Source organism: Dromiciops gliroides, chromosome 5, assembly GCF_019393635.1.
Source record: "Dromiciops gliroides isolate mDroGli1 chromosome 5, mDroGli1.pri, whole genome shotgun sequence".
NCBI lineage: Eukaryota > Metazoa > Chordata > Mammalia > Microbiotheria > Microbiotheriidae > Dromiciops > Dromiciops gliroides.
This window is the reverse complement of record NC_057865.1, coordinates 180,522,738-180,545,496: the sequence shown is the minus strand read 5'-3', so window position 1 is coordinate 180,545,496 and position 22,759 is coordinate 180,522,738. Positions and strand designations below refer to the sequence as shown.

The 22,759-nt window shown below is 35.8% G+C and overlaps 1 protein-coding gene across 7 annotated transcripts in view; it reads right to left on the bottom strand.

The window, feature by feature from the left end:
• Positions 1-22,759, bottom strand: part of ABCC9 (ATP binding cassette subfamily C member 9) — a 196,940-nt gene that overhangs the window by 62,237 nt on the left and 111,944 nt on the right. For all 7 annotated transcript variants that reach the window (XM_043967998.1, XM_043968001.1, XM_043967999.1 and 4 more), the window contains 8 exons: positions 16,286-16,423; positions 15,826-15,951; positions 13,010-13,106; positions 10,936-11,165; positions 8,737-8,885; positions 8,455-8,524; positions 7,530-7,687; positions 502-594 (listed from right to left, as the gene is read on the bottom strand). In XM_043967998.1, coding sequence (XP_043823933.1) covers positions 502-594; positions 7,530-7,687; positions 8,455-8,524; positions 8,737-8,885; positions 10,936-11,165; positions 13,010-13,106; positions 15,826-15,951; positions 16,286-16,423 — 1,061 coding nt within the window. The remainder of the gene's footprint in view (positions 1-501; positions 595-7,529; positions 7,688-8,454; positions 8,525-8,736; positions 8,886-10,935; positions 11,166-13,009; positions 13,107-15,825; positions 15,952-16,285; positions 16,424-22,759) is intronic.

Genomic DNA, 22,759 nt, shown 5'->3' with positions numbered 1-22,759 from the left:
AAATTAGGCTCGTGATTTTAGATTTCATGATCATTTTAGATCCTGACACTGCCATCCAACATGCTAGCTATCCTGTCCAACTTTGAGTCAACTACGCATTTAATAATTATGTCATAAATGCCTTCATCTAAGTAACTGATAAAAATATTAAATAGCACACAGCCATCTTTTCTTGGCCCGTTCTGTCCTCTCTATTTTCTACTCCTTCAAAATTGCATGGAGTCAATAACTATTGCCATTCTGAAAGTTTGGTGCTACTTCAGTCTACCTTTGGTTTGGCTAAGGCTATAGCTATCGCACCTCTGCTTCTTCCAGGGATGTCAACTGAGAATCAGCAAATCACCATTTGTCATGGCATCTATATATGGAAGGATTGTGTTTTATATGCCTTTGTATCCTCTATGCTACCTGTAGCATATACAGTCTACTCCATAACTATCTCTTTATTACTTGAATTAGATAAAATTCTCTATTTTGAATTTCAAGAAGAGGTTTACAAACCGAAAAGCTCGAATGGTGGTGAGGCCCTCAGCAGTTTCTGAAAAGTGGCAAAGCAGAGGCAGCTGAGTGCTGTCATCAAGCTCCTGGAGATCCCTAAGGAGGAGGGAAGATACAAAAATAAGCTAAAGACAAGAAACAATTAGAATATGTCCATTCTATAATAAAACCATCAATATACTCATCTACATCAGATATAAGACCAGGCATGAAGTAGGATCAAAGCTTGAGAGCTGGAAGGGAACTGAGACACGATTTACTCCAATTACCTACTTTTAGAAACGAAATTAAGACTGAGAGAAAGAGGTGAAATGACAAAGGCCAGCCAGGTGAAATAACAAATAACAAAGGCAAAAACCAAAACAAAATAAAAAAAACATTAACTAACTAAATAGATGGATAGATAAATAAACAAATAAATAGCAAAGGCAAAATTCAAATCCAAGTCTTGTGACTCAACATCCAAATTCCTTTACATGATGTACTTTCAGTCAATGTCAAAGAATGGAATCTTCTTAGAGTTCCATAAAAACACACATTCACATGATTCCCTTTCTTTTTATAATGAAAAGACAGTAGCTGTAGAACAGATAATGAAATAAATAATATGTTTCAAAAACCATGTTCTGACTTTTCCCATTTTCTTATTCTCTTCTGAATAGCTTGTGTAGCAGAATTTTTAGGTATATATTGTTGGTATATTAGACAGCAACAAAGTGATGAATTCAATAAAATCATCTTTGGTGACAAACTTGGGACCTGCTCTTGACAACCAGTCCAACATGCCAAATAAATAGAAACCCCTGACTTTCCTAATTTTGAAAAAAAATAAGCTCATATTCCCTAGAGATGGGACATAAAGGTAAAGATCAGGCATTAAAAGAAATGATAACCTTTCCTACTTGCACAACATACATTTGTAAACCACATAGATGTCAGGAGGAAGCAGCACCACTGTTAGCCATGAGGCAAACTGTGAATTTAGAATAAACAGAGCCATGCTTGTAAAATTAGTTTTTGTGAAACCAAAAGGGTAAAAGACCAGTTAGATCTTATATTTAGAACATGCATATTTGTAAAGCTATAGTCATTTCATGGTTCATATCACACGATCTTTGATTTTAGGTATTAAAAAAATCTGTGGGATTTCCTGTAGCAATTTCACTCAGCAAGATGCTTATGAATAGAGTGCCTTAGGTATTCTGAGCTCTTCTAGCAAAGTTTAGGCATTCCAGCCTCATAACATGCAGGGGTTCGTTATGTTTGGCTTTTCTTTGAGATAAATATGTTGACTTTATAAGGTTCCTTTGTTCTAATTTCCACCTGATTTAGTCCTATAATAATGGTTTACTGATTGATTGTAGTCTTCGGGGAAGGGAACTATGTGCCAAGGACTTTGTAAGATGCTTTACAAATATTATCTCATTTAATATTCACAACAATCCTGTGAGGTAGCTGCTTTTATTATTTACACTGTAAAGCTGAAGCATCTAGGGCAGTCAGAGGCTAGGGGACTTGCCCTGGGTCATAGAACAAGTAAATAACTGAGGCTAAATTTGAACTCAAGTCTTTCTGACTCCAAGGTCAACTCTCCATCCAATGTATAACTTAGCTGCCTCCTAGGCCAGGGGATTATTTTTGTTGTTATTGTTGTTCTGGGGGGCAATGGGGGTTAAGTGACTTGCCCAGGGTCACATAGTCAGTAAGTGTCAAGTATCTGAGGTCGGATTTAAACTCAGGTCCTCCTGAATCCAGGGCCGGTGCTTTATCCACTGCGCCACCTAGCTGTCCCCCCCCCAAGGGATTGTTAAAATTATGAGTGCCAACCTTGTAGGTAAGACAAGCTTGACAGTATCAGTGGGCACCGATAGCAAGTTTAATGCCAGAAACAGGGAAAACAGAAAGAACAAATGAGTAAGGGAAAAAAATAAGAGAAGAGAAAAAAATGGAAAATGAGGTATTGTAGGTAAGGAGTAAAGAGTAAGGAAGTAAGACGCACAACTGCCTCATATACTGTGGTTGTGTGTCCTTGAAAATCTACTACTACTTTTTAAAATTTTCTTAATCTTGCTGCTCTGATTCATGAACATTCCTTTTTTCTGACTTTGAGCCCACTAAGAAAACCATGGTTACTGCCAAGTAATATGCTTTTCAAACCTTTCTGAGCCTGGGAATAGACTATGGAATAGAGCTAAAGTAAAAAGACATTCATCTGACATTCACTATCCTCGCCTGGTCCCAGGATGCTCCCAAGGAACAACTTCTAACAATTGGTTATGTTCCTGGAGTCCAATCTAGTAAGAAAAAATCCTTTAAGGCTTGATGTGGCCCCTTGTCAATGCCATATGAGAGACACTAAAGAGCCTTAGCACACATACATACACTTGCTTTATTAAAGCCTCTTCAATTACGTACTGTTTGTATGGGTCCAACTGTCATTTCTAAGTAGATGACTTCCAGACCTATATTTCTAGTCTTAGTTTCTCTCCTGAGCTCTGGTCATACATCATCAGTTGATGACTTGGCATTTGCAACTGGATGTCCCCAAAGTATCACAAACTTAATATATTTAAAACAGAATTCACTATCTTTTCCCCAAAATCGTACCCTCTTCCTAATTTCCCTGTTTCACCCAGGTTTGCAACCTCAGATTTTCCCTCAACTCTTCACTCATTCACCACCTCCCACCATATATTTTCAGTTCCCTAGTTTTATTGATTTTGCCTTTTCAAAAGCACTATCATCTGGCCCTGGCCAGCACTGTAAAAACCCTCATTAGTTTGAACCTGGACTATTGCAATAGTTCCATATCTGTAGTCTTTCTTTTCAACCAGACATCTTCTAGATAGCTTCCAAATTAATATTCCTAAATCTCAGATCTGATGATGTCACTTCTCTGATCAAGAAGCTTCAATGGTCTTCTATCACTTCTAGTATAAAATAACAAGTCTTTCTGACATTTAAAGCCCTTTAAAATCTGGCTCCATCCTACCTTCCAGCCCTCGTTCATTATTCTCTCTCATGAACTCCAGCTATTAGCTAAACTGGAAAACTTTCTTTTCCCTGCAACATTGCATCTCCTGTTCCCTTGCACAGGCTGTTCCCCACCATGTCTAGAAGGCATTCTTTCTTCACCACAGCCTCTCTGAATCTTTAGCTTCCTTCAAAGCTCAGCTCCAGGGCCACTTCATGCACATGGCCTATTCAGATTCTACTACTTGCTATCACTTCCTTCCTCTTCTGCCCAGAAATTACATTGTATTTACATTATCTGGATTTTGTATATCCTTGTCTATGTTCGTGTTGTTTTCCCCTAATAAAATATAAGCTTCTGGAGGGCAGGGCATATTTCATTTTAGGTACCTAGTAGGTGGTTCCTGGCATATACATAGTAGGTGCTTATTAAAACCAGAAGAACCAGGTGCATCGATTTTTAATATATGTTTAGAATTGTATTATAATTTATCTTATCTGTGCAAATGTACTTTAAATACAAATAATTACAAACTGATATTACCATTTTATCTTGAAATAAAAATTTTCATCCCACTAGCCCTAGTATGTATAAATGCACCGTGTCAAATGGCAGCTTGGTCATTTGAGGTATTCTTAAATGCAGGTCTAAATTAATCCCTTCTGTCCTGTTTGCTCACTTTCAAAATTAATAGTTTCATTCTCTGTAAGTATAAATATAATCACAATTGAAACCAACCATTTTCTATCAACTTATTACCTGTTTCTATCTACAAATGACAGAGCTTTACCCAAATATTGCTAAAGAACCAGGCTGGTGAAATAAATTATGTGATACACGTATGATGGGACTGAGAGTTGAATATTAGTAGTGTCTCTAACACATCGAGGAAGCAAAAAAAGGATCGTAGAAAATTTTCAATTGTCTCAATGATGATGAAAATGATGATGACTGACATTTATATGTGACACAGAACACTTTACCTAAGCTATCTCATTTATCTTTTCTCCCCCAGCAAGCAGAAATAGCAACAACATCAGAAGAAGAAAAAGTGAGATTAGCAATTTTGTTCTTTTCTGCATGAACATTCAGAGAGAACAATAATCTGGGTTCAGGAATAGATTAACCTGAGTGAACTTGATCTGAGTTAGAGATGCAGTTGAAGCACTCCTAATTACAAAAATTATAGGGCTTCATTGTTAGGTCATGTTTTTCCTAACTGAAGATTTTCAAGTATAGAATACTAAATGACTTCATTGGTTTAGGGTTTGAACTAGATGACATCTGATATACTTCCTAGGTCTAAAAGTCCATGGTACTCTCTGAGGCAGAAAGAACCGCAATTTTCTTTCTGCTTGTTTTCAAATAATGTTAAATATGAGATAAATTGAGAGTTGTCTCTTCTGTTAAGCAGATGGTGGACTTTCTCACTTTATTAGGGATTTTGTTACAATTCTGAGCATGTTTGACAGGGTTACTGGATTGGCAAATTGAATAAAATCAAAGCTTAATAATTAATATATTAATATAATTAATAACTGAATACAGTCAATAGCTTGTCCAGGTTACATCAAAGCACTTGACAAAGCCTAATTGGGAGTAGTCAGGTAGAATCAAAATTGCTTTAGGTGACCGGATCTCAGGCTGATATCAACCTGAAGGGAGGGATCTAGTAGAATGCTTCAGGGATGTCTTGGTCTTGGTCTTGTGCTATTAAACACTTTCAATTAATCAACTAGAAACTGTGAATTTTGCAGATGCACAAATTTGGGGAGAATAGAAAACATACTGGATAACAGTCAGAATTCCCAAAATCTTAATCATTCAGAATGATGAACCAAATTTAATTCTATGACAATTAGGAACCAGTGTTGTGAAGTGAAATACAAGAGCTGAATCTGGAGTCAGAGGATGTGGGTTGAATTCCAGAATTGCCACTTCCTGTATCTTGAGTAAGTCACAGATTCTATGGGACTTGATTCTCATATCTAATATGAAGAGGTTGGACAATATACAAAACTTCTATGATTCTATTCCAATACCAGAGTTTACCCTTCCAAGGATAAAATTAAAGTCCTCTGGTGAGAATGAAGGCTGCATACTATATAGGAGAAAGTTTACAAACAAAACTTGACTTTGACTATTGACCAATTTTAATATGGATTATTAAAATAATAATGAAACTACAGAAAAAGGAAGCAGCAATTACAAAGAGCCAGAATGGCTTCTTCAAGAGACGGTCATGCCAGAATAATTTTATTTCCATTTTTTGTTAAAAGGGCTACTAAATTTATAACCATCAAATGCTATATAGTTCACCTGTATTTTAGCAAAACATTTCATAACATCTATCATTCTGTTCTTATATAGAGAAATGGAGAGATGAGGGCTGAACAACAATACAATTAGGTGGATTTTGTTGTTGTTTAGTTATTTTCAGTTGTGTTCAACTCTTCATGATCTCATTTGGGACTTTCTGTCAAAGACACTGGAGCAGCTTGTCATTTCCTTCTCTAGCTCAATTTACAAATAAGGAAGCTGAGGCAAAAAGGGTTAAATTACTTGCCCAAGGTCACACAGCTAATAAGAGTCTGAGGCCAGATTTGAACTCAGGAAGATGGGTCTTCCTGACACCAGACCTGGAAAAATCTAAACACTATACAGCTAACAGCTGCCCCATCTCTTCATTGGAGGTCTTCAAATAAAGGTTGTGTGGCCATTTTTTTTTCCAAGAGTGACATAAATGTTAGACTAGATGATCTCTGAAGCTTCTTCTAACTCTGAAGATTCTTTGATTCGAATATAGAGTAGAATTCCAATAGTAAAATGACTATTCACCTGACATTCTAAAAGTTTATCTCATTCTATAATATGACAGTTTACAGAGTTATGAACAATTAACACAAGATTTTATTTTTGTATGATCCAAATAAAAAGATTCTAATTATTTAGAAATATGGGCCTCTGATAATTCTTTTTTTTTTTTTTTTTAGTGAGGCAATTGGGGTTAAGTGACTTGCCCAGGGTCACACAGCTAGTAAGTGTTAAGTGTCTGAGGCCAGATTTGAACTCAGGTACTCCTGACTCCAGGGCCGGTGCTCTATCCACTGCTCCACCTAGCTGCCCAAAAACATTTAATTTAATTTATTTATTTTGTGGGGCAATGAGGGTTAAGTGACTTGCCCAGGGTCACACAGCTAGTTAAGTGTCAAGTGTCTGAGGCTGGATTTGAACTCAGGTCCTCCTGAAACCAGGACCAGTGCTTTACCCACTGCACCACCTAGCTGCCCAGGCCTCTGATAATTCTAACGATCTTTTATTTATTTGATATTTATAACTGTAGTCCAATAAATTTTCCACAGGGAGTCTACCCAATATGCATGGAGTCTTCCTTGCTTTCTTTTGATTTCATGGCAATAATATGAGTAACATTTACTAAATATTAATATATATGTTTTATTGCACTACCTCAAATTTTACCAGGAAATATAGTACATTTTATCGTTCCTGAATTCCAGACATGGCCACATTCAGAAAAGAAACTAGGCAGTTAAAATTGGTGGATGAACAAAAGAAATTGATGAGAATTATAAAATTCAGTGATCCTTTACCTATAAGCAAGTATTTATTTCATAGCCATTGTGTGCCCAGCACTGATAATCTCTACAACCAAATAAACATTTGACAATGGTTGTAAAGTGAAAAATATTGGGGTTATGGCAGTTTAACAAGTTATTTTAAACATTTATTACATGTTAAAGGCTATATACATTTCTAGAAAAAATGCCTCTCATCATCTTTTTGGGGAAAAATTGACTTTGACAGATGCAAAAAATAGCTTTTTTTTAAAGCAACACTCAAACCTTGTTCTATCTTGCCAGTGGACCCAGATGGCTCTGGAGGAGAGAGTGAGGTTGGTGACCTTGCAGAGCCCTGCCTCTCTTAAATCCAATTCACTGCAAGCCATAACATTATCATGATGTCATGGTTCTCTTTGAGAACAATGGACAAATAACAACAACAACAACAACAACAATATATTGGCTATTGTACTTACTTAGAGGCCACACGGAAGTATTTCTGAATGAAGTAAAAGGCAATTCCAAGAGGTACAAGAGCAACCAGGAATACAGGTGTAGCATATGAGATCATCCCAATGGCAGATAGACAGAGTAAAGTTGAGCGGGTTAAAGACTCCAGAGTAGGAGGAATGTGCTATCCAGAAGGTAATTTGAGAAAAAAATGTTTTAGGTCAAAGTAAACACATTATTTTGCAAAAGTAAGCCTCTGTAGTTTTAGAGATAGTAGACTGCTTATGTTCAGTATCATTGGGACCATAATTAGATAGTGGCTATACAAACATCTGAGCATGTCTAATCAACTGGGTACCAGCCCTTTGCAGCTTGAACCCAGTGTATTTTAGAATCTCCCCTTATCCCCTCCCTGAACTACCATGAGAGTACTGGCAATACTAGGGAGCCAACCTGTTTTATGCTAGGATTTTCCTCTTGGTCTGGTCATTGTGGTTCTAGACTAAACAGAATATTTCTGATATACTGGAATGTCAGTATCATCTTTGAATTCCCTTGGTCAAAGAGCTAACCTAGACTTAAAGAGAAGTTCAAGAGAAATCAATGGCCACTTTTGCTCATGATTGACATTCTTAGGACAAATTTACATCTTTCTAATGTATATAGCCTTTAAGAATTCATTAATTCACTTGTTCTAATTAACATTTATTAAGTATTTACTATACACAAGATTTTGTACTTGGTGTGGGCCTACAGTGATCTAGTCTCTGACCACAAGGAGCTTTTATTATATTGTTTTTGTAGGGTAGGGATAAAACATGTGCACAAATAAGGAAACCTAAGGAGGGAAAATAACACCGTCACCTTCCTTCCAAGATGAACTATGAGAGTATAACTTTAGTGAAGGATTAAATATCAACATCATACTTAAAAGAAGATTTATGTGCTCACCTGATCAATGATATTTGTATCAGCTGAAAAACGATTTAGGATTAGCCCCAAAGGTGTTGTATCAAAGAACCTATGGAAAAAGCACATTAAACATTGCATACTTAAATTTAAGGACCTAGGGTTTTCTTGCTTTCTTTGAATGGTCAGCAGACTTCTGGAATGTTCTCTAGTATTAATCCCAAGGAACTACAGAAATTCTTTTCCATTATGCTACAAAAATGCATATAGTGAAGAGTTTTTTGTTTCTTTGTTTTGGTTTTGGTTAAATGACCACTTTTGTACCTGATTGGTCCAAGAATAATCTTGTTGAGGAGGTTGTGATGAAGATTTTTGGCAGCTGTGAGGCCCATCCATTCTACAGTGAGAGATGTAACAAGGCAAAGGAAAATTCCTGTTCCACAAAGGATAGTAAATCCAGCCACATAATAAGACTAGAGGAAATAAAAGAGACAATAAACAAAAAGCAGACATTTTTTATCAGAAACAAAATTAATTTCCTATTTGTAAAAAACTGCAAGTCAAAGACACATAAGATAGGCCTAAATTTTAGTGACTTGGTGATCTGTCAAAAACACTTCCAAAGTATGCACAATGTTTTCTTCCTCATCATTTATTCAATCACATCTTTGGTTTCTACCTTGCCCTTCCTGGGTTTTTCTAAGTGAGAAGAGGGCTGGATTGAGGGGCCTGAAAATTATCCTCAAGCACCAAAACAGTTCTTCCCATACGTTATTCCATACTAAATATCTGCTCTATGAAATCATCTCACTGTATTTTTCGGTTTATTCTAGCACCTAGCACAGTGCATAACAAAGGGTACACTACACAGAGTAGATGTCTAATGAATGCCTATTGAATAATCTATTCAACCTAATGACTGACTTAATAAATCAAAGTAGGAAAGTTCAAATATCACAGCTCTAGAGTATGGAACCAGAGAATTGGAGTTCAGAAACTGGCACTACTATTAATTACCTTGGACAAGTAATTTAACCTTACTAAGCCTCTGTTCCCTTGTCTAAAACAGGAGATTAGATTAGATGATCTCTTTCTATTCTTAAAATGATGACTTTCTGTTTAAAAAAAATCTCATATTAAAAAAAGTGCTAGGTTCCCCTTGAAGGGTGATTGAAGCATTATTCTGCATAGTAAAATAAAAGTATTTTGCTATTTCCCACGCACTTTTTGGAGAAAGTCTGATTTAGCTTTTTCCAGCTGCTCTGAAGCAATAAAATAGCTAATAATTATAGCTCTCTGTCTAACTGAGCCTATAATGCTGTAATCCATAATAAATTCACTTTTGAATACTACTATGACCTTCTTTTAGCCACTTGGTCCTAGAAAATGAAAAACAATCCCACAGTCCCCATTCATTTCTTTTTATCTTAACTCTGCAGTCTATAAATCAAAACCTAAACTGTTTTTCTCTCTAGCAGGATTTTCTTTTGAATAATCATAATTTTCTGTTATTCTTGTTGGTCATATTTAGTACCATCAGAGTTAGAGCTGAATGGGATTTTAGGGATCAAGGATATTTACAAATTTCCCATAAGCATCATTGTTGAATAAGCTGAGGTCTCAGTGCTTTGTATATTTGCTCAGAGTAAGCAAACTATTTTTGTTTACAAAAGACCTGTGATTTTCTCAGCAGAGAGATCTTCCAACACCAAGGCAAATTAAATTCTGCTAATGACCTAGTGGATCGAGTCCTAGTGAGCTGTGGTGTCACATAGAAGTTATGTTCTTTGGGGCAGCTAGGTGGCACAGTGGATAGAGTACCGGCCCTGGAGTCAGGAGTACCTGAGTTCAAATCCGGCCTCAGACACTTAACACTTACTAGCTGTGTGACCCTGGGCAAGTCACTTAACCCCAATTGCCTCACTAAAAAAAAAAATAAAGAAGTTATGTTCTTTGTCCAAGATCCTGCAGCTATTGTGTCAGAGGCAGAATATGATGCCAGGTTTTACTTACTCTATAACCACTAAACCTTGCTGACTCCATAAAAAAAATAATTGACTAGAACATCAAGACATGGGTTTAAATTTAAGGAGATCCTAATGTTCCATAATTTCAACTGGTATTGGCTTTCATCAAGGTATTAGCTACTGAAACTTTAATTTTTGCTATGTAAGTACATTTAAGCCTATTTCCAAAGAATACATATAAAAGAGACAATAGAAACCCTCTTATAGAGTATGTCAAATTTAATACTTAATATAGGACAGTTAGTAGAGCAAGATAATGGGTGAATTCAGAAATTCACCTCCTACACCATCAATCAATATTATTAAATGCTTATTTATGTGCAAGGCACTGTGCTAAGTGCTACCTCATTATTATAATATGTGCTCTATCATGTGAAACTTTAGATTGTACTAAAGGAAGTCTTGGCGTGAAGACTGAACTCAAAATGTGATAGTAGGATACTGATGATTTTTCCCCCACATTTTGTTTAGTGATTTAAGCAAAAATCCTTTCTACCTGATAATCATTTATACGATCCTTCCCATTAAGGTCCGATGTCCATGTAGCTAGCCAGTAGTCTATAGCTACAATAACCGAATGCTTCAGGAGCTTGGAAAAAATCATCAAAAAAAGGAAGAAGAATCCTCCGGAAGTGAGGTATCTCCAGCAAGTCTTCCATGGCATTTTAGTCCTGAGCCTCAACACTGTGGACATGTTATCATCTTCATCTTCCTCCTCTTCTTCCTCTGCATAACAAAAATTTTTAAAAGCTTCATTTTGGTAAGAAGTATAAACAAGTTTCATTTCCCCTTAATTTATTTCAAACTCACAAGAGATCTAGAAGCAGCACCTTAAATGACCTTAAAGCAGCCATTCTGGGAAGGGAACCATGTCTTAAATTGAGGAGAGTCCTCCAAAGCACTTGCCTTTGGATTTTTTTTTTTTGGGTGAGGCAATTGGGGTTAAGTGACTTGCCCAGGGTCACACAGCTAGTAAGTGTCAAATGTCTGAGGCCGGATTTGAACTCAGATACTCCTGACTCCAAGGCCGGTGCTCTATCCACTGTGCCACCTAGCTGCCCCTTGCCTTTGGTTTTTCAAAAAGGCTACCAACCTCTCTGGTTTGTTTTTTTTTTAATCACCCTTTCCCACATTTATTAATAGCACAGACATGTTGCATTTGACAGTAGTAACTATCAGAAGCCTGGGGAAGTCATGTACCAGTACTCTGGTTTCTTTTTATCCTGGTCTAATTCTTTAATTTGCTGTATAATTTTATATAAATTAAATACTTAAGTTTAGCATATGTATAAAATTTATATATAAAGTAAGTTGTATAGGTTGTATTTTATTTCTCTTTCTTGAGAAATTGAGGTTCTTTATATTTCTGTGTACATATTTGTACTAGATGAATAGCACTTGCTAATAACCTACAAGTCCACAGGTAGATAATATTGAATATGGAGTAGATATAACTACTTGAAATTCAAAATTAATGATTTGGTTTTGAAACCAATCCACAGCTTTCTAAAATATATAAAGACCAAGTGTCTATAGAGAAACTCAAGTAGATATTTCTGAATAGTTATCATCTGTTATTTAACTATTACCTATTATTTAAATGGTCAAAGAAAATGTTTTAGGGTTGGCTTTTTTCCTTGAATTTATAATTGTCATAATCTTGTCTTTCATTTGGCTTTTTAAAATTTAAGCAAATATGAAAAAAAGCCTAGAAAAGGATGAAATATAGTAGCATATTTCCCCTATGGACTTCTTAAGTGGTTTATCTTACAAACTTCTTGTCAACAAATGTCAAAGCAATATAAATATTTCATCTTGTTTCTCAAAATTTACAATAAATCTTTTTCCAATTCTACCATTATCAGGTCCAGAAAATTACAACAAAATAGATAGCTTTCTAATTCTCATACCCATTATTTCTGATTTTGCCATGAGAACTATCTTGCTCTGGTCAAAATATGACTCTTTTAATCTACATCTTTACTTCTGTTCATTTCAAAAGGATTAACTATCACTAGCATCTTTCAACCATATTGGCATAATAACCAACAACTTATTAGTGACATGATTAGGCCATTATGGAAGAAATTTCAAATTTCTCTATTCTACTGTTGTTCCATTTCCATACTATTGCCTCTTTACAACTGTCATACTCATAAGTTTAGTGGAATGAAAGGCATCATATGAGTGACCAATAAATGTTTATTGTTTCACATTCCATTCTTCAGATTTTATTATTTTCTACAATAATTTCCACAAGACCCAATATTTTTTTCTCTAAAGTTTCCCCAACACTTCTTCCTTGTCCATTATACCTCCGGTATACACATATCTCAATGGTTACAAAAATCTGAAATCCACAATGTCTATTCATGTCATATTTATAAAGGATATTCTTTTTTTCTGGTGAGGCAATTGGGGTTAAGTGACTTGCCCAGGGTCACACAACTAGTAAGTGTTAAGTGTCTGAGGCTGGATTTGAACTCAGGTCCTCCTGAATCCAGGGCTGGTGCTCTATCCACTGCGCCACCTAGCTGCCCCCATAAAGGATATTCTAAGAAATTATCTACCTTCATCTTCATCTTCCATTTGTGCTTTGGCTTCTCTTGAGTACATAGCTCTTCTGAGAGTTTTTCTTTCCAAGGTTGTTTGGTCAGCCTCCATATCCTATGATTAACATTGTACAATGATTTGAGGATATTAAGACTTAGAGCTAAAAGTCACCTTCATTTTAGAAAGAAACAAACTGAGTCCAGAGAGGTTAAGTGATTGGATCACAGTCAACAGAGATAGTAAATAGTAGAACCAAGATTCAAACTCAAATCTTCCGATTCAACCATCCATCAATTAGCATTTATTATGTGCCTATGTGCCAGGTACTGTGCTAAGTTCTGTAGATACAAAGAAAGACAAAAAAAAAAAAAAAAAACCAAAAAAAAAAAAAAAAAAAAAAACCAGGACCTTTTTCCCAGGAGCTCATAATCTAATGGGGAGACAACATGCAAATAACTATGTACACACAAAATAGATAGATAATAAATTAGAGGAAGTCTCAGAAAGAAGGCACTAAGATTAAGGAGGCCTGGAAAAGGCTTCTTTCGGATCATGTGACTTTATCTGAGATTTCCAGGAAGCTAGGAAAACCAGGAGATGAAGGGGGACAGAGTTCTAAACAGGGGGGGAAAGCCAGTGAAAACACTCAGTGTGAGAAACACTAAGGAGGACAGTGTCACTGGATCACAGAGTATGTGAAAGGGAACAAGGTGTAAGGAAATTGGAAAGGATGAAAGGGACCAAGACTCTTACTGAACTGGAGTAATGTTCTCCAAGGCAATCATTGACTGATGACCATCCTGATTTATGAATCTCTGATTTACTTTTAAGTCTTTCTTGGCCCCCTAGTTGCTAGTGTCTTCTTGTTCTCCTAATCATCTTGTATTTTTCCATGGATTTAAATATCATATCATTATGTTGTAGTCCCTGAGAGAGAGCAGGGGCTATTTTACTTTTGCCTTTGAATCCCCCTTGATAAGCACAGTGCTTAACACATAATAGGTACTTAATAAATGTATTGATTGACTGACCAACCACCTCCCATCCATTAAAAAAAAATTCTGTCATAAGCACATGATAAAGTTAAAGAAAATTGTGTTTAGTGTTTTAAATTGCTGAGCCAAACAAATACAAAGATATGAAAATGTGAACAACTATTGTTGGAATACATCATCCATGTTATTATTCCTACTAATTTTATAAAGATATAGGTTCATAGCATTCAAATTTGAACTATTCTTGAGTAATGTTTTATAAATCAGACTCAAAAATCTCCAATCCTTTCTGTCCCTTTTTACTCCCTCCCTTCTAACTCTTCCAGTTCCCTTCTTACTCACATTCCCAAACTTTTTAATAAACTCTTTTCTCCTTATACATCTGTGAGCCCTTAACCTATAAGGCCTTGCAATAGATCAATTTCATTTCTCTCCTGCCTTGTGTTCTTTCTCATTTTGCTCTGATACTGTGTAATTGTTGCTTCTTGCCATAAAGCAAGTAATACAAGAATTATTTGTTTGAAAAAGGTTCATTGTTCTATACCTAATACACACTCATGACCATGGTTTTCATTTCTGAAGAATTTAAGTATATATCAGTCCATAATTCATTCTCTTCCCATATGTACGTAGGTAAATGTCTTTCCATCATATCTAAATACATTTAAATTGACATTACTCCTGGCCTGTGTAATGCTATTGCTATAAAATCTGGCCAGCACTTCTCATTTTTTTCCAGACATTTCTTCCAAAGTAAACCATAAATTGCCCCACTCCTAAAGCTTACATCATACTCTTTTTGTCCCTGGCATCTAAATCCCATAAAAATGTCTCTTGGAGTCATCCCCAGTAAATATATAATCAAGGTTCCCACAGCATAATCCCTAAGTGGGCACTTGATGACTGTTCCTTTGAATGTTATTTTGATAAGAAATAATCATTTGAACAGTTCTAATTTATTCTAGTCTCTTCATATAGCTGAAAAAAATCTTTTCTCCCCTTTGAGGACTCTCTCTATGAGGACCTTGGGGTTCTTGGAGGAATCAACAGAAACTCTCAGAGCTTTAAAAATAGATATTTTGCCTTTCACACTTCTTGCTGTGGTATGTATATTTCTTCTCTTTTTTAGTTATCATATTTTAATTCTTCAGCAAATTATTTTAGGAACTTGGGAAACTTATCAGGGATAGGTATCACCAGAAGAACAATTTTAGTTCACAAATTCTCTACTTTGGGCTATGCTTTTTTCCCTCATTTATTTACTCTGGTATCCAGCTTCTCTATTCCTTTAGTCAACTTATAATTAAACGTTCTATAATCATTTCCTTGCTTCACCTTCATTCCTTTCTTTCAGTGTGATTTTGGCTCTTGTCTGAAATTCTTTGCCTAAGAAATGCCATGGGGTCTAAATAAGTTCTTATTGTGCATTTGAGAAAGAAGGAGGGAAATGAAAAAGTTTAAGTCAAGTGGCTTATCTGAATTGATAAGCCAGGTGACACAAATAACATTTGAGGCCTAAATTTAACTTACATATATGTGTATACCCTATATACATGTAACTATATATATATAGTATATACATATACACATACATACACACACACATATATATTTCATTTCACAAAATATATAAAACATATATATTTGGATATGATATCTATAATAAAATCATTAGAATTTTGTATGTTAAATCATACTATTATCTTGATTATTGAAATAAGCATGTAGCAAATTTTGGGTTGAACTTATGAATTGGTGATATTCTTCTAAGAGAGTTTCAAGGATTAGGTAACATTTCATCCAGTACATCTTGATGTTTCAGGCCAATTTACAATTACCTTTTCTAATTCTTGGTCTTGGCGATTCATAAGTGTTTTCCAGTGTTCGTAAAGCTCAACATCTTTGTTTTGAATATCCTTCAAAGTTCCTTCCCTCAGTACATTACCATCTTTCATAGCTATGATCTGAGGAAAATGAATTATACAAATTATATTCACATCTTAACTAGCAAAATTTAATTATCTTTATCTTTAAAATCACTGAAAATGTTTTCAAGCAATTAATTGTGTAAGGATGTGGAAATGTTTTGCATGACTACAAATGTATAACATTGAATGGCTTGAATTCTTAAGGGGGAGTGGGGAGGGAGGAAGGAAAAGAATTTGGAACACCAAGTTTTAAAAATCGATGTTAAAATTTGTTTTTACATGTAATTTGGGAAAAACAAAATTCTAAATAAATTATGTAAGGTGCCATACAGAGAAAATTAATCACCAAAGATCTCTTCCCAGCTCTTACCCAGTCAGCATGTGTCAGGTACTGTAATTTGTGGGTCACAAGAACAAGTGTCCTTTTGTCCTCTTGGAGAAATTTCAAAATCCCTTCCTGCATCAAATGATCGCTCAAATGAATATCCAGTGCAGAGAATGGGTCATCCTGAATCAATCAAACAGGGTTGGGAGTGGGGGGAGGAGGAAAAGTTGTAATTTAGAAATCTGTTTCTTCTAGAAAACTTCAGATGAAATTATTGGTATAATGTTCTTCTCCCAAATTATAAATTATACATTGTCTCATAAATATTCATAAATGAGTACTTATTAACTTAAAGCCTTAAAACATTTCATTGTTGCTCTATTCTCTTCTTTGCTCTGCTCTGATGAAGAAATTTGTCCTTTCTCCTTCCTCATCAAGGGCAAGGCCTCCAATCCTGCTCTTAATCCCAATGGCTTTCTTCCTTGATCATTCCCTCTCTTTCTCTCATTTTCACTTTCTCCTTATTCACTTCATCCTTCCTACCACCTTCAAGCATGCAAAGGTCTCCCTCTTGCTTAAATTTCACTTGATCCTGACCCTGACATTGTCCTAAACCTCTTCAACCTTTCCTACTCAAATACTCAGAAAGGGTCTTCTATACATGTCACCTCCATTCTCTCTCATTTCTCATTCGGCTGCATTATTCATTCTGATCCCACCACTCAAGTGAAACTTCAGTTTTCAAGGTTAAAAATGTTTACTTAGGGGCAGCTAGGTGGCGCAGTGGATAAAGCACCAGCTCTGGGTTCAGGAGGACCTGAGTTCAAATCCGGCCTCAGACACTTGACAACTTACTAGCTGGGTGACTCTAGGCAAGTCACTTCCTCAACTGTAAAATGGTGATAACCTACCTCACAGTGTTGTCAGAATCAAATGAGATAATATTTGTAAAGTGCATAGCTCAGAGTTTAACAAATGTTTATTCCCTCCCCGCCCCCTTCCCTCTTACAAGGCTTCTAATTGGTCTCCATACCTCTATTGTTATTCAGATGTTACAGTTGTGTCCAACCCTTTGTGACCCTATTTGGGGTTTTCTTGGCAAAGATAGTAGAGAGGTTTTCCATTTCCTTCTCCAGATCATTTATAGATGAGAAAACTGAGGTAAACAGGATTAAGTGATTTGCCTAGCGTCACACTGCTAGTAAGTGTCTGTGGCCACATTTGAACTCAGGTCTTCCTAACTTTAGGTCTGGTATTTCATTCACTGTACCACCTAGCTGCCCCCATTAGACTGCCTCTAATTTCTTTTATGACCCATATTCTACAAGCTGACAATTTAATATTCCAAAAACATGGTTCAGATCTATTCAAGATCTCTTCTACTTCTCTGCTTAAATATCTTCAGTGACTTCCCATTGCCTCTAGAATAAAGTACAACATCCTTAATCTGGTAGTTAAAGGAGATAGAGACTTTATCTAAAATTTAATCAGTATGCATAATTTCCAGGTTAAAAAAGAAAAAATGCTGATTTACATGGATAGAATTCCCTCTATTCCCCCAAGTCAGTATTTTTTCCTGTAAAGTCTTAGAGACTTCCTTTCAGTGCTCACAGAAAGGGCAAGTGATTTGCTCAGGATCCCATAACCAGTACGTGTTAGAGGGGGAACTTGAACCCAGGTCTTCTGGTTTTGAGACAAGCTCTTTATTCACTATACCTGAATGCCTCTAAGTACAGCCCCACACCATGGAGAGTTGGCATGGAAAACCCTCCACAACAACCCTCCACTGCTGTATAACTTTCCAGTCTAATTTCATACAACTTCTCTTCTTCTTCTTTTTTTTTTGGGGGGTGAGGCAATTGGGGTTAAGTGACTTGCCCAGGGTCACACAGCTAGTAAATGTTAAGTGTCTGAGGCCGGAATTTGAACTCAGGTTCTCCTGACTCCAGGGCCAGTGATCTATCTACTACACCACCTAGCTGCCCCCATACTACTTCTCTTCATGTACTATCAAACTATTCTCAAAAATATGCTCCATACATAGCCTGATATCTGCCACATCCATGCTTTTGCAAAGGTGACCTCCTAGTTCTTGACTGACTCTTTCTTCAATCCACTCCACAGAATTTCTTCTTTTTCTTTTTCTTCTTCTTTTTTTTTTGGTGAGGCAATTGGGGTTAAGTGACTTGCCCAGGGTCACACAGCTAGTAAGTGTCAAGTGTCTAAGGTCACATTTGAACTCAGGTCCTCCTGAATCCAGGGCCAGTGCTCTATCCACTGTACCACCTAGCTGCCCCATAGAATTTCTAAATTTCTTCAAACACAGCTTGAGTGTTGTCTGCTCCACAGGAGGCCTTAGCTAATCCATCCTCCAGTCTCCTCCACATACATACATATGTTATTGTTCTTTCTCTTCAGAAATTATTTTTCATTTGCTTATTTGTGTATGTGTTTGTATTCCTCCAATGTAAAAATGTAGGGGTTTGGACTATTTCCTTTTTATCTTTTTAATGAAGAAAAATTTAAAAGTATTCAATGAATGAACAAACACTTATTGAGTACAGATATAAAATAATTTGGCTTAGGAGGCACTACCAGGAAATGACTCCTGAAGACAGTAGCACTTGAGATTAGTTCTGAAGGAAACCAGAGATTCCAAGAGGTGGAAGAGCATTCTTGGAATGAGGGATTTAGCCAGTCCTAAAGGCATACAGATGGAATATAGAGAACTGTGCTTAAAGAAAGTATGTAGAGGGAAATAACTTGTAGTGAGAGAAATAAGGAAGTACAATAAGATAAAAATTCATGATTTTGAAAAGTAGAATTTTATGCCTTCAAATGATTGAGATTTTTAGAATAGACTTTAGAAAAATATGTATTAATTGAGAAATAATATTGAATTTCTGTAAAAGATATTATAGTTGATTGCATAAATATCTATCACATTCAGGTATTTAGATAATACTCATGTATTTAAGATAATACAAAAAACTAGTAATGCCTTTTTTTTTTTTTTTAGTGAGGCAATTGGGGTTAAGTGACTTGCCCAGGGTCACACAGCTAGTAAATGTTAAGTGTCTGAGGCCAGATTTGAACTCAGGTACTCCTGACTCCAGGGCCGGTGCTCTATCCACTGCGCCACCTAGCTGCCCGTAATGCCATTTAAAAAAAATGATCATAGCAACATAGCATTTTAAAAGGTAAAAATCAGGAAGTTTTAGAGAGAGATCTTCAGCTATATAGTATATAGTTTAGTTTTGTTGTTCAATAGGTGCTGCCACTATTGTGTGAGAGAATAGAAAGATATTTCAGAGAGTCTTCTTTATTTTTTTGGCCAGTGCCTTATGTAACTACCTAATGAATAGATGTGTCACTGATATATTAATTTTTACCAAAAGAGGTAAAATGAAGTGATAGACATGCCCCTATATATGATTGCATCCATTTATTACTTGTTACTAAAAACCATAAGTGTGACCCATTTAGCATGATTCCTAAGTAGAAGAAAATTATACTAAATATAAAATATTATAACACTTTCTGTTTTGTGTTAATAATTTTCTTTAAGATATAGCAGCCATTTGTAACTGCTTAATTATATCATTGAAAAAATTCAACAGGTCAGTTTCGGGTTTGCTATTATTTATTAAATCCTTTGTAACATTAGTCAATACCCTTATGACTGGTCTCTCCCTACTCCAGACCACCCTCCGTTTGGCTGCCAAAATGATTTTCTTATAACATGTCATATTCCTACTAACCTAGGATCAAAGATAAAAATCCTCTGGCTTTCAAAGCCCCATCACAATCTTAACCTTTCTTACCTTTCTTCCCTATTCTTTTTTTTTTTTTTTTTTAGTGAGGCAACTGGGGTTAAGTGACTTGCCCAGGGTCACACAGCTAGTAAGTGTTAAGTGTCTGAGGCCGGATTTGAACTCAGGTACTCCTGACTCCAGGGCCGGTGCTCTATCCACTGCACCACCTAGCTGCCCCCCTTTCTTCCCTATTCTATGATCTAGACATGTGTATTGAGAATGCCCCTTTATCAGCCTTATTTTTCTTCTCACATGACACTATTTTCACATTCAAAATCTTTCCACTGGCTTTCTCCAAGGCTCTCTCTCTACTCACCTCTACTAATCTCATCCCTTAATAACTCACCTTGTACAAGAAGTTATTCTGGGTTCCCTTCACACCCTAGTGCCTTCCCTTTAAGATTACTCTCCAATTGTTTGGTATATATCATGTCTGTATGTATATAGTTGCATGTTAAATGGAAAAACGTGGGCTCCTTAAGGCGAGGAATTATGTTTTTTTGCCTTTCTTTGTATCCCCAATACTTAGCACAAGGAACGACACATAGAAAGCACTTAATAAATGCTATCTGACTCACTCACTAGGTCTTTATCCCACCCATTCTAAGATAATAATAGTTTATTCAAGGTCATGCTTGCACATTTGAGAGAAATTGCAAGTTCAGGGCTCCCATACAGGTAACATTCTATGTCTAAAGCTGCTCGGTGCATTGCTTGTTAACTCTACATTGACCTTGGGACATATCCCAGCTGATTTTTATATATAAATATGCCATGAAAGCAAGCTGTTTTCTAGAAAAAGTAGAAAGCATGCTATGCAAAACAGAAAAAAATCTGGTTATTTGTAATGTCATGAACAGAAATATCATCAACACATAAAATCTGAAGTACCGCCGAAGTTACTATGAGATATTAGAATTATTTGATGATAAAAATGTAGAACACTGATTATTATGAAAGCCTAAAATATCTAAAAATACATATTTTAAGGTTTAGATGACAATTCAGACACTGAAGAATACTCTCACTATCGAGGACACATCTCAGTGGTCCATTTAGTCAGAGAGGCTGCTGGGTTATCTAAGCAGCTGCAGTTATTCAGACTGAGTCTCTAGGAAAATGTTGGCTTTGGGTAATTCAGGAAGCCACCATGGTTATAATCCAGATGTCTTTAGGACTCATTTCTGGCTCCAATAGAGCAGAAGAAAATATTTCCTTTTGTAACAGAGGCTAAAGAATTCCCAGAGTACTCCCCATTTTCTGGTAAATTCTGAGCGTGTAAATAAGCAATGTAAAATGGATTTGAGCTGAGTTTTCATGAGCTAGTTTTCTTTGGATTGATGAAAAGGCATAATGGTAATAGTTTGGTGGAATAGAGTCAGGACCTTGGCTCAAATATTGCCTCTGTGACCTTGGGCAAGTAACTTCACCTCCATGGGCATTAGTTTCCTCATTTATAAAATGAGGATGGACTTGTTTTATGTACTAGATGACCTTTAAGATCCCTTCCAGTGTGCTGGAGCTGATTTGTCTTGGCTCATGACAGCCAATTGCTAAATTTTTAGTGGGAGCACTTATGCCTTGAAAATTGGCAAATGCTATGAATCGGGGCTAGATTTATTGTTTTGTTGATTGTCTAGACTTAAGAAAGTGATGGAGAATATGTTAATAATTCAGATTAAAATTTAAAAACCTATAGTGTGTGCATTTTTTTTGGAGAGTGAGTTGCTAAACATTTACTAGCACACCCCTGATTCTAGCTCTAGCTCTGTGATCTCATGAACTTCTCTGTTATCTAGTTTCCTTCTTCTCTTTTTCTTTTCTTCCTTTCTCTTTCTTGTTCTCTCTTGACAAGTCAAGGTAGTAGTAATTTAAACAGCAACAAGCAAAGATTTTATGGCAAAACAAAAGAGTGTAATGATATTTCAACAGTATTACTGGAACAAGTATATTTCATTGGGCCTTTTGATTTGGTTAATGTTTACATTTTAATATGTATGACATATTATAGTATTATACATGTTACTTTAATGATGTAATTAATGTAATTTGGCAGTTAAAGTTTATGATTTTTTTAAAGCTCTAATAGAAACGTGAGGAGTATCACCATCTGAGATGCACAGTGTATTGACTGACGGACAGTATGGCAGGACTGTTGCTTAGGAGGAAGAATTCTGAAACCTCAGGGAATGAAACATGTTGAAAAAGACAAATTATATTATTTAACTGAATAATTCCTGTTATTAATAAATCTGACTATTTGATATATTTGTTGACCACGTGACCATGCCTAAGAATTCTTAGTATATTGATTTAAATAGATTCCCGGGTTTTCTTATTGATTGTGTTACCACATGGGCCACAACAGTGCAATGATAAAAAATAATAACTCATTTATATGATATTGACATTTTAAAACGATGAATTTAAATCACTGACATCGAAATGGCATGGTAATCAAATATTCTAATGATAGCTGGAAATATAATTAATATAATTGATGACACCCCAAGGTTTAAAATTTTTATGGGGCAGACTAGGCCAAAACAAACCAGATTTGATTTAACAATAAGTCTAAAATCCTGCATTTGGGTTCAAAAACTAAACTGCTGGAATACAGGATGGGAGAAGGCTATCTTGGAAATAATGGGAAAACTATGTAAAATCTTAGATGTTCACAAAACTAATGTAACTACTAAAGAGA